This window comes from Hyla sarda, chromosome 5 (assembly GCF_029499605.1).
Source record: "Hyla sarda isolate aHylSar1 chromosome 5, aHylSar1.hap1, whole genome shotgun sequence".
NCBI classification, from domain to species: domain Eukaryota; kingdom Metazoa; phylum Chordata; class Amphibia; order Anura; family Hylidae; genus Hyla; species Hyla sarda.
This window is the reverse complement of record NC_079193.1, coordinates 372,257,765-372,270,305: the sequence shown is the minus strand read 5'-3', so window position 1 is coordinate 372,270,305 and position 12,541 is coordinate 372,257,765. Positions and strand designations below refer to the sequence as shown.

Sequence of the window (12,541 nt, the reverse complement as noted above, 5' to 3'; positions counted from 1 at the left end):
ACAACATTCTTATATACATAACATAGGGGATAATATACAATTACAGTAGAACAAATGTGATTTTAGCTGCGGCACCCCAGACATCTGGGCCACGGCGCAAACTTTACTCCGTGCCGGATGACTGGCTATGCAGGGCAGAGGCTCGTGACGTCACGGCCATGCCCCACAAAGCAAGTCTACGGGAGGAGGCGTGACTGCCATCACGTCCCCTCCTATAAACCTGCATTGAGGGGGCGTGGCTGTGACGTAACGAGCGGGGCACGGCCGTGAGGTCACAAGCCTCCGGCACTGCACCCGATGCTCTAAACAAACGTCTGGAGCAGCAGGGAGATTGCGGGGGTTCTCTGAATTCTTAGGAGCAGGAATCCTTCTAACATGTAAGAATTGTCCAAAACAGACAAGACCAGACACTTTTTAGGTATTTTACTCACGTGGGGATTTATCTGATTGTTTTAAGTTGTGCTCGGACAGTAGGAAAAATACAAAACTTCCAGATGCCCCAAGCAGCAGCGTGAGCTGTAGAGTGAATGTGTTAATATACAGAATAGCATACTTATCTGGGTCAAGGGTCTCAGATGTTTTATTCAGAATAAAACTGTTCTTATGTAGTGACAGAAAATATATTTATACAAGAAAATAATCAAAACATTTTTTAACTAGTGTTACCTCATTTTTTTTCTAGGTTGTAAAAATGTCCATTACGATTTGATTTTCCTCTTGGACACCTCCTCCAGCGTTGGCAAAGAGGATTTTGAGAAAGTTCGTCAATGGGTTTCCAACTTGGTGGACACTTTTGAGATTGAACCAGATAAGACAAGAGTGGGAGTCGTAAGATACAGTGGCAAACCGTCAACGGAATTCGACCTGGGACAATATCAGACCCGCGAGGATGTGAAAGAAGCTGCCAGGAATATCAAGTACTATGGTGGAAACACCAATACGGGGGACGCTCTTAGATATATCACAACATATAGTTTCTCTGAGGAGGCTGGTGGACGGCCCCGTGAACGAGCCATTAAAAAAGTCGCTATCCTTCTGACCGATGGAAGAAGTCAAGACCTGGTGTTGGAAGCTGCGACGGCCGCCCATAAAGCGGGAATTAGGATTTTTGCTGTAGGTGTTGGTGAAGCTCTCAAAGAAGAACTGGAAGAGATCGCATCAGATCCCAATTCTGCCCACGTCTTCCATGTCTCTGACTACAACGCCATCGACAAAATCCGAGGGATATTGAGAAGAAGACTTTGTGAAAGTAGGTGACCCATTTTTTTTTTTACTTTTTGTTTCCTAGAGATGAGCTGATGCTGTATATTTCTATTACATCTGCAAAGAAAGCACCGGCCCAGCGTGGCAATGTTGCATGAAAGCATGGAGAAAGTGAGGGTTAGGGGTGAAATTAAGTAATCTGATACCGTTACAGTGAGATTTTAGTTGTTTTAACAAAACATTTATTTTACTGTAATGGGCGCATATTAGATGTTGGTTGATTACAGAATTTTTTATGATTTGGTAACTAGTAAACAGGCCAAAGTTTTTATAAGGATAATAAGACTGTGAATGATCCAATAGAGCCTGAGTTAGGGCCGCTATGGTAACAAACACATTTGTTTCAAATGAGAGACGGTTTTTGAGCTATTTGATTCAATTTTGGCCAAATTTATTAAAGTCAAAAGTGCCCCAGTTGCCAGGATATTTACCGTAATAATCGGGTATACCACGCACCGGCCTATAACATGGACCCTCATTTTTCCAAAGATATTTGGAAAAAAAAGATTTTTACCCAAATATCCTTGGTAAAATGAGGTTGCGTGTGTGTGCATGTGTATACCCTGATAGACTGTTTCTGACCCCGCAGAAGCGCGGCTTTGGCGAGGTCAGAGACTGCCTTCACTGCCCATTTCTCTCCCCCTGCCTTTCCTGGGGTCTAGAGTCCTGCTGCCGCCGCTTCTCTCCCCCTGGCTATCCAGAGCCTGCCGCCGCCGCTGCCCCATTACCTCCCCCATCCCCGGTTTTATAATTACCTGTTCCCGGGGTCCACGCTGCCTCTGGAGGCGTCCTTAGCTGTCACTATGCGCCGGGCCACTGACGGTGATGTCACGTTGAAGACACCACTTGTCATTGCGCAGCGCATAGCAACAACGCAGGAGACCGCTGGAGCCAGGATCAGCGCGGACCTCGGGAACAGGTAATTACAAAACCGGGGATGGGGGAAGCAATGGGTCAGTGGCGGCGGCGGTCTCTGGACCCCAGGACAGGCAGGGGCAGAGAATCGGGCAGCGACGGCAGGTCTCTCCTGCTTTAAATCATTGAACTGCAGCGGCTTATTGGCGTATAACACGCAGATAGGCTTTAGGCAAAAAGTTTTTGCCTAAAAAATGTATGTTATATGCCGATAAATATGGTAATCATAAGACCCTAACCCTTAATTAATATTTCTAATCACAAATTAACGCCTGCTATTTAAGCAATTCAGCCAAAACAAATTCCAGAAGTTGTGGATTTGGGGAAATCTAAAACTTTTGGAAAATTCGGACTGATATTAATTTGTTCAGAATTTGGGCAAGTGTGGCTTTTAGAGATGAGCGAATTTTTGAAACATTCGATTTGGCCGATTCGCGGAATTCAGTTAGAAATTATTTGCGCTGAATCGCTATTAAAAACAGCTATTTCTGGACAACAGAGAGGCTCAATAGGGGTGTAGAACACTTTGCCTTGTCCTAACACACATAGGGAGTGTGCTGTGTTAGTGAAATAATACTGTTATTCAGTATGACATGCAGATTACAGGCATCACTAATAGAATCACTGCCACAAAGCACCTGGATGTGGCAGATTTTTTAATGTAATTTTTATTTTATTTAATTTGAATTTATTTCAATTTTTTGATTACCCATATTGGTGAGCATCGAGCTAGCGGTGCGCCGCGAGGCAAGCTACTACCTGTTCCAGCCCCTACCTCTCAGCGCCCCCCTGACTGTGAAAGTGCGAATGTTTCATTTAATCAGTTATGGTTCATTGTTATAGCTCTATAAAAAAATGTAAATTGAAATTTAAGATTTAATAATAAAAAGTGTGGTTACAAAATACCAAATCTAACAAGGAGTCACATGTCACATGGTTGCACAATGACAGAGTCTAGGGGTGTCAGCAGCATGAGGAGACCAAATAATTGCTGAATGACACAGCCTGGAATTGGCGGCAGCAAGAGGAGACTATATAGTTGCTCAATGACACAGCCTGGAGTTGGTGACAGCATGAGGAGACCATAGGGCCTCACAATCCCTAAGATAAAAAGATGAATTTTCAAATTTAAATGGAAGATTTATGGTAGCTAGTGCTAAAATAAAAATGTTTAGGTAATGTCCCACCAGCATGAGGAGACCATTTAGTGGCTGAGTGACACAGCCTGAATTTGGCGGCAACATGAGGAGACCATAGGGCCTCACAATCCCTAAGATTAAAAGTAGAATTTTTAAATTTAAATTGAAGATTTATGGTAGCTAGCATGGAGTTGGTGGCAGCATGAAGAGACCATAGAGCCCCACAATCCCTAAAACTAAAAGATGGTGGAAGCATGAGGAGACAATATATTGGCTGAATGACACAGCCAGGAGGTGGCGGCAGCATGAGGAGACCATATAGTGGCTGAATGACACAGCATGGAGGTGGCGGCCGCATGAGGAAACCATATAGTGGCTGAATGACACAGCGTGGAGGTGTTGGCAGCATGAGGACACCATATAGTGGCTGAATGACACAGCATGGAGGTGGCGGCAGCATGAGGACACCATATAGTGGCTGAATGACACTGCGTGGAGGTGGTGGCAGCATGGGAAGACCATATAGTGGCTGAATGACACTGCGCGGAGGTGGTGGCAGCATGAGAAGACCATATAGTGGTTGAATGACATTGCGCGGAGGTGGTGGCAGCATGAGAAGACCATATAGTGGCTGAATGGAGGTAGGATCCACATCGATGGACAAAATGATTCTCCGGTCGGCGCTTCTCCCATGATCCCCAAGAGAGGAGGTTAGATTATGAGGAATATAGTCGGACCATCAGGAAATAGAAAAACAAGTACAATTTATTTAGACAAGAGCACTAGAACTAGGCGTTTCAAGGGGTGGGACCCCCTCTTCGTCAGGTCCAGCCAGTGATTGGTCAGACTATCACAGTGTCATATTTATACATAAAAAGACCGCGAAAGTGGCGGTATAATTAGTTCTTATACAAATTTCATCAGATATAAAAAAATGTAAATTAAAACACATCTTTAAGCATGAACGGTCTGAAAATTATTAATAGCACAAGTATTTCTTATTAAACACCTAAAAGAAAAGGAAGATTTCTAGTGATACGCTGTCGGATTGACCTGTCACAGTGTTACCTGGTATTTATCATACCTATTTGTTAGGAGTGCAGTCGCATACCGGCAAGAGCTCTCTATAATCGGGCGCAGCGCTCATCAGGGATCAGCAGCAGCATCCGTTCGGGATCGATGCCGTATGGGAGACTGCAGAGGGAAGATCTCTGTATGCAAACCACAATAGCGGTGACAAACTTATAGGTGGGATTGCAAAAAGGATGTCCATGAGATAATCACAAGAGGAGTCGCAAAAAAAAAAGAATGAAGATTATAAAAAGAGGGAGGAAGAGCAAAAAACTGAATATATATTTTCTATTTCTGGAGCAAATAAAAAAAATTGTATTATGAACTGTTGGATATACAAAAAGGGGTATTCCAGGCAAAACATTTTTTAATATATATCAACTGGCTCCGGAAAGTTAAACAGATTTGTAAATTACTTCTATCAAAAAAATCTTAATCCTTCCAATAGTTATTAGCTTCTGAAGTTTTCTGTCTAACTGCTCAATGATGATGTCACGTCCCGGGAGCTGTACATGATGGGAGATTATCCCCATAGGAACTGCACAGCTCCCGGGACGTGAGTCATCAGAGAGCAGTTAGACAGAAAACAACAACTCAACTTCAGAAGCTAATAACTATTGGAAGGATTAAGATTTTTTAATAGAAGTAATTTACAAATCTGTTTAACTTTCCGGAGCCAGTTGATATATAAAAAATGTTTTGGGCCCAAAATACCCCTTTAATGCTTCACTTAGTGGATTAATTCAGCTGCTTCATTGAGGCCATGAGGTTGTAATGAATGGAGAGTGTATATCCAGAACATCTCCTTTCTTGATAGGGTTTCAAACCTATTATTACTATGTGGGGGAATTAAATCAATGGGTAAAATGGATATAATATGATCTGTATCTTCTTCATTCGGGTGAGCCATAGCGATGTGTTTTGACAGACTGTGTTTCATAAACTGTTTTTTTTTTTTTTTTTTTAATGTTTGAAAATTTGTATTAATTTCCAAAATAAGACAAACATACAATAAGGTAAGCATATGAACAAATTGTGGCAAACACAAGAGCAACTGAGCGTGCTCAATCACAGACAGGAGAGCATGCAAAACATTGTGAGCCAATAACCAGTCAAAACAGGGTACAGGGGCAGTGGCTAGGGGCCACCACCTCGCCGAAGCAGGGTTATGTAAAAGAATGGCACAACATGGTTGAGGCCAGTAGCGGGCGTCACTGGGCCCCCCCCCCCCCCCCTTGTCAGAAACTAGAATATAGAGCTAGGGCACAGGAGTCGTATAGCGGGTCTCCAATCCGAGCAGTAGTGGGGGAAAGAAAAAGAAGAAGAAAAAGGTGGGGGATAGGGGAGTCAGCTGAGAGAAAGAGTAGGAGGGAGAAGGACAGAAAGAGAAGAGAGACTAGAGTATAGGACAAAGCAGTATTGGTGTACGTACCTCGTGTATGCGGTGGATCCTGCGTCTCCACGACACCCAGGTGGATATGAAAGTACAGGGCTCGAAATGTGTAGGCAATGAGAGAGAGCTTTGGAGTGGGCAGAAAAGGGCCACGGGTATTGTGGGAAATTTACTTTTCGAAGAGCGCCGTCCTTGAGCAACACGATTGCCCCCAGTCGCACAAAACACATGACTTAAGATCCAGCACCCCTGATACTGGTCTCAATTCATACGCTTATGTATACAGCGGTTTCTCTCATATTAGCCGGGTCACCCTTGATATAAATGGACAATTACTTTTGTTTTTTATTTGTTTTCGGTTATTTTGCGCCTCTCCTACATATATGAATACAGATGGTACTTTTTTGACTCATAACCACTTCACATGGGGTTGCTCCAGGCTGCATTTATTATTTTAGTAGATTATGGTACATTGTGACTTAAAGGCATTTGTTTATGGCTACTTATGTTTTAAGATTATATGTTGTCACATCTACCGTCATCTGATAATATATTACCGTATATACTCGAGTATAAGCCGACCCGAATATAAGCCGAGGCCTCTAATTTCACCCCAAAAACCAAGGAAAAGTTATTAACTCGACTATAAGCCTAGGGTGGGAAATACATCATCCCCCCCTGTCATCATCCAGACCCCATCATTAACACCCCTGTCATCATCCCCCTCGTCATCATCCCCCCCCCCTTCATCATCACCGCCTGTGATGATATCTCTTTATTCTTTCTATATATATTTGATTTTCTGTGATCTATGCCCCTTTCTGCACATTTTCTTATCTAAGTTATTGGGTGTAGTTCACATACATACGGTTATTTTAAACGCACTCACACCTGTATACTCACCATGTGTATTTTCAAATCCATTCCATGTCTTCTGGCTTTGTTGCACGCTTAGCATGGTATGCATTACGTCATTCAAGTTCCGGATTCAGTTTCCACTGGTATCCGCTGGGCTCATTTGAACTTGAGACTATAAAAGGGGCACACGCGCGTGAATAATGTGCCACGACTAAGAGCCAGATTTGTCTCGAAACGCGTTGGTTTTCTTTGTTGTTTTTTTTATTCATCATGGATATCCTTTGTTTTTTAAACTATGAAATAAAAGTGAAGTTTTATTTTTTACAATCTACTTTTGGAGCAGCTGGAGGCCCCTGCTTTTTTGCCTTTCTTCAAGCCCATTCTTTCCTATAGTGGTAGATCAGTGTTATAAATGAGGTCTTGTAGCTGGGGGCCCTGTAACAGATTTTGCATTGGGGCCCAGCATTTTCAACTTACACCACTGGTGGAGATGATATATATATATATATATATATATATATATATATATATATATATATATGCATATACAACCTGTGCTGTTTTACCTGTACACTGTAGATGAGCTGTAATTTTTTTTAAATAATTTTTGTTTTACTTTTAAAATTTTTCGAGTTCGGTTATTGTTACATCCTGCACTAGAACTGGAAATAGGGTAAGATTTAGCAGTTGCTGAGCTCCAGAAGGTCTCTATTCCTTGGCAATACTTATTGTGGGAGACTTAGGATACGTTCACATGAGGACACTCCATGAGGAATTTTGTTGCTGAATTTCCTCAGTGGTTCCTCACAGCATGGAATCGGAAGCTAATATGGATGGAAATATAGATGGATTCCGTCAAAAGAATGAACATGCAGTACCTCATTGGAAGTTCTGTTATAGAACTTCCTACGTCTAAGCTAAGCAACAGAATCCCATTGAAATCAATGGGAGGCTGCTGCAAGTGGATTCTGTGGAATCTGTGTAGAGTGAAAGGGGCCATAGACAACTAAGGGACAATGTTGTTATTGGAGAATATTGGGTTCCACCAGCAGAACAGAGCAATAGACCATTTCATGCTCTGCTCAGCTCTAGATGTGTCAGGTTCAGATGTTCTTCAACATTAGTTACTTTTCCTTATGCCCTTAAAGGGGTACTTAATAGGGGATAAGATGTCTGACCGCGGGGGTCCCGCTGCTGGGGACCCCTGCAATCTTGCCTTCATCACCCACCTCTTTGGGCTGCACGCTGCGGTACCAGCTCACAAACTGCCAGGTGCTGACCACGGGGCTGGAGTATCATGACGTCAAGACTCCGCCCCCGCGTGACATCATGCCCCACCCCCGCTATGCAAGTCTATGGGAGGGGGCGTGACGGCCGTCACGCCCCCTCTCATAGACTTGCATAGTGGGGTGGGACATGATGTCACATGGGGCAGAGTTGTGACGTCACACGGGGGCGTAGTCGTGACGTCACGATACTCCAGCCCCGTGGCATCTGGCAGCGCGGCATGCAGCTCAAAGAGGTAGGTGCCGAACGCAAAATTGCAGGGGTCCCCAGCGGCGGGACCCCCGCGGTCTTTGGATAGGGGATAAGATGTCTTAGGGCTGGAGCACCCCTTTAATTTGAGTACTTGTCAACTCTTGGGTCAGAGTTCAGTTTTATTGTTAGGGGCATTATGTGGGCACAAAGTCTATGTTGCATGATTTTGGGGTACTCCGGTGGAATTCTTTAAATAAAATCAACTTGTGCCAGAAAGTTTAACAGATTTGTAAATGACTGCTATTATTCATTCTAGCACAAATTCTGGTGCACAACCCGACAAAACAGGTCTGGTTAACAATATTTAATAAGGGCCTATGTTTCTCTGCGTGGGGTTCCAGTTTCTTTAGTAGCACTAAAATCAGAGTTCTTGCAAGAAAACTTGGCTGAAATACTGGTCAGTAGGCTTACTGTCTTCATTGGCACCTGTAGACTTTGTTAGGCGCTGTCTCCAAATCTCATTTTCTTGTTCCTACAGACCCCACTATCTATTGGTCCCAGTCCCCTTACTGTCCAAACTGGGCCCAGTCTCAACTATCTTGGCCACAATTCAGTCCTAAGTATTTAGTCTTTTGTAGGCCTGCCTGGCTGACTTATCCCCCCCAGTTCTTAGTGTGGTGGCCCAGTACGGGAGATGTTGCCACGTACCCTTGCTGTCCTGTCAGACAGCCTCCTTCATTGTCCCCAGGGCCCCTTGCACCTGTTTCCCCCCTGTACATATGTTCTGCAGTGTATTGTATTATAAAACTGGGGGAGATTAGGAGCATAGTTGTCCCCCAGATTAGGAGCATAGTTGTCCCCCAGATTAGGAGCATAGTTGTCCCCCAGATTTGGAGCATAGTTGTCCCCTAGATTAGGAGCATAGTTGTCCCCCAGATTTGGAGCATAGTTGTCCCCTAGATTAGGAGCATAGTTGTCCCCCAGATTAGGAGCATAGTTGTCCCCCATATTAGGAGCATAGTTGTCCCCCAGATTAGGAGCATAGTTGTCCCCCAGATTAGCATAGTTGTCCCCCAGATTAGGAGCATACTTTTCCCCCAGATTAGCATAGTTGTCCCCAAGATTAGGAGCATAGTTGTCCCCCAGATTAGGAGCATAGTTGTCCCCCAGAATAGGCAGCATAGTTGTCCCCCAGATTAGGGGCATAGTTGTACCCCAGATTAGGCAGCATAGTTGCCCCCCAGATTAGGAGCATAGTTATCCCCTAGATTAGGCAGCATAGTTATCCCCCAGGTTAGGAGCATAGTTGTCCCCCAGATTAGGGGCATAGTTGTACCCCAGATTAGGCAGCATAGTTGTCCCCCAGATTAGGAGCATAGTTGTCCCCCAGATTAGGAGCCTAGTTGTCCCCCAGATTAGGAGCATAGTTGTCCCCAAGATTAGGAGCCTAGTTGTCCCCAGATTAGGAGCATAGTTGTCCCCCAGATTAGGAGCATAGTTGTCCCCCAGATTAGGAGCATAGTTGTCCCCCAGATTAGGCAGCATAGTTGTCCCCCAGATTAGGAGCATAGTTGTCCCCCAGATTAGGAGCATAATTATCACCCAGATTAGGAGAATAGTTGTCCCCCAGATTAGGATCTTAGTTGTCCCCCAGATTAGGAGCATAGTTGTCCCCCAGATTAGGAGCATAGTTATCACCCAGATTAGGAGCATAGTTATCACCCAGTTTAGGAGCATAGTTGTCCCCCAGATTAGGCAGCATAGTTGTCCCCCAGATTAGGAGCATAGTTGTGCCCCAGATTAGGAGCATAGTTGTCCTCCAGATTAGGAGCATAGTTGTCCCCCAGATTAGGAGCATAGTTATCACCCAGATTAGGAGAATAGTTGTCCCCCAGATTAGGATCTTAGTTGTCCCCCAGATTAGGAGCATAGTTGTCCCCCAGATTAGGAGCATAGTTATCACCCAGATTAGAAGCATAGTTATCACCCAGATTAGGAGCATAGTTGTCCCCCAGATTAGGCAGCATAGTTGTCCCCCAGATTAGGATCATAGTTGTCCCCCAGATTAGGCAGCATAGTTATCCCCCAGATTAGGCAGCATAGATGTCCCCCAGATTAGGAGCATAGTTGTCCCCCAGATTAGGCAGCATAGATGTCCCCCAGATTAGGAGCATAGTTGTCCCCCAGATTAGGCAGCATAGTTGTCCCCCAGATTAGGAGCATAGATGTCCCCCAGATTAGGCAGCATAGTTATCCCACAGATCAGGCAGCATAGTTGTCCCCCATCTACCCTCATCACACCCCGTTACCACATCAGCATACAGTACTGCAAGGAGCTCACTCCTCCGAGGCTGCCAGTATGGTCAGTCTATTATACATCATCAGATTATTGTAAACCATCCTCCTCCAAGGCCAGACGTTCCTAGTCCCAGAACAGAAGTATTAGCCAATTTATTGGACCACTGTCTGCTCCGCAACATTCAGGCCCGGCTCGGCCCAGTAGCTCAATCAGTTCACTCACTGGACCACATCTCCCAGTCCGTCATCACCTCAGCAGCTATCAGCCCCTCTACTTCTCGCACAGGCAAGCTTGCACCCTGACATCTATGATGTAGGCTTACACACACATGCCAACAGAACCTCACACGTCACTAACACCTCACAAGGTTGGTCCACACCCAAACATAAGTCTTTTAGCATCTCCCCAGGGCTTCTTAAAGGAATACCCAGTCCCTAGACATCTTATTCCCTATCCAAAGGATAGGGGATAAGATGTCTGATTGCGGAGGTACCATCGCTGGGGACCCCCATGATCTCCCTGCTGCCCCTGGCATTTGTTTAGAACGTTGGGTGCAGTGCCGGAGGCTCATGACGTCATGGCCATGCCCCCTCAATGCAAGTCTATGGGAGGGGGCGTGACTTCTGTCACGCCCCCTCCCATAGACTTGCATTGAGGGGGTGTGGCCGTGGCATCATGAGCGGGCGTGGCCGTGGCATCATGAACCTCCGCCCCACATCGCCAGTCATTTGGCACAGAGCGAAGTTCCCTCTATGCACCGGATGTCTGGGGTGCCGCAGCCGAGATCGCGGGGGTCCTACCTCTGGTGGATAGGGGATAAGATGTCTAGGGCAGAGTACCCCTTTAAACTGTGTTGGTATCAACTACATGTCCTTCCACCAGCACTAGGCTCTTCCATAGGCTATGCCAGTTCCTGCACCTTCAACATTGGCTGCAAAAATGAAACTCATTTTGTATGGTGTATGCATCACATACGTTTACATACACCATATTAAGCATTCTTAAAAAGGCCAAATAAGGACATTTAAAGGGGAACTTCAGAGGAAGAATGTTTTTTTTTAAATCAACTGGTGCCAGAAAGTTATACAGATTTATAAATTACTTCTATTTAAAAATATTAATCCTTCCAGTACTTATTAGCTGCTGTATTTACAGAGGAATTTGTGTAGTTCTTTCCAGTCTGACCACAGTGCTCTCTGCTGCCACCTCTGTCCATGTGCTGCAAAATCTGTAGGCGCTATATAAATAAATAAAATAAAATAAAATGTCAGGAACTGTCAAGAGCAGGAGCAAATCCCCATAGCAAACAACTCCTGCTCTGGACAGTTCCTCATATGGACAGACAGGTGTCAGCAGAGAGCAATGTGGTCAGACTGGAAACAACAACACAACTTCCTCTGGAGCATACAGCAGCTGATAAGTACTGGAAGGATTAAGATTTTTATATAGAATAAATTCACAAAACTGTATACTCATCGCTTGAAATGATCCAAAAAAACACCCACAGTGGTTAAAGAGGTACTCCACCCCTAGACATCTTATCCCCTTTCCAAAGGATAGGGGATAAGATGTCTGATCGCAGGGGGGACCTGCCGCTGGGGACACCTGCAATCTCGGCTGCGGTACCCCAGACATCCGGTGCACGGAACAAATTTTGTTCCATGCTGGATTACTGTCGATGCAGGGCAGAGGCTGGTGACATCATAGTCACGCCCCCAACCCAGTGACGTAATGACCACGCCCCCTCAATGCAAGTCTATGGGAGGGGGCGTGACAGCCGTCACACCCCTTCCCATAGACTTGCATTGAGGGGGCGTGGCTGTGACATCACAAGCGGGGCATTACTGTGACGTCACGAGCCTCCGGAACTGCACCTGACGCTCCAAATGAACGCCGGGTGCAGCAGTGGGACCCCACGATCAGACATCTTATCCCCTCTAAAACGTATAGGGGATAATATGTCTGATTGCGGGGGTCCACCGCTGGGGACCCCCACGATCTTCCTGCTGCACCCTGCGTTAGTTTAGAGCGCCGGTTGCCCAAGTCGGAGGATCGTAACGTCACAGCCACACCCATAGACTTGCACTGAGGGGGTGTGGCCATGATGTCACAAGCCTCCCCTCC

The 12,541-nt window shown here is 45.3% G+C and overlaps 1 protein-coding gene across 1 annotated transcript in view; it reads left to right on the top strand.

Annotated features, from left to right (window-relative positions):
- The window catches only part of COL22A1 (collagen type XXII alpha 1 chain), a 395,576-nt gene that overhangs the window by 49,076 nt on the left and 333,959 nt on the right, over nucleotides 1-12,541 (top strand). Inside the window, exon 3 of the mRNA XM_056522812.1 lies at nucleotides 683-1,249. Coding sequence (XP_056378787.1) covers nucleotides 683-1,249 — 567 coding nt within the window. The remainder of the gene's footprint in view (nucleotides 1-682; nucleotides 1,250-12,541) is intronic.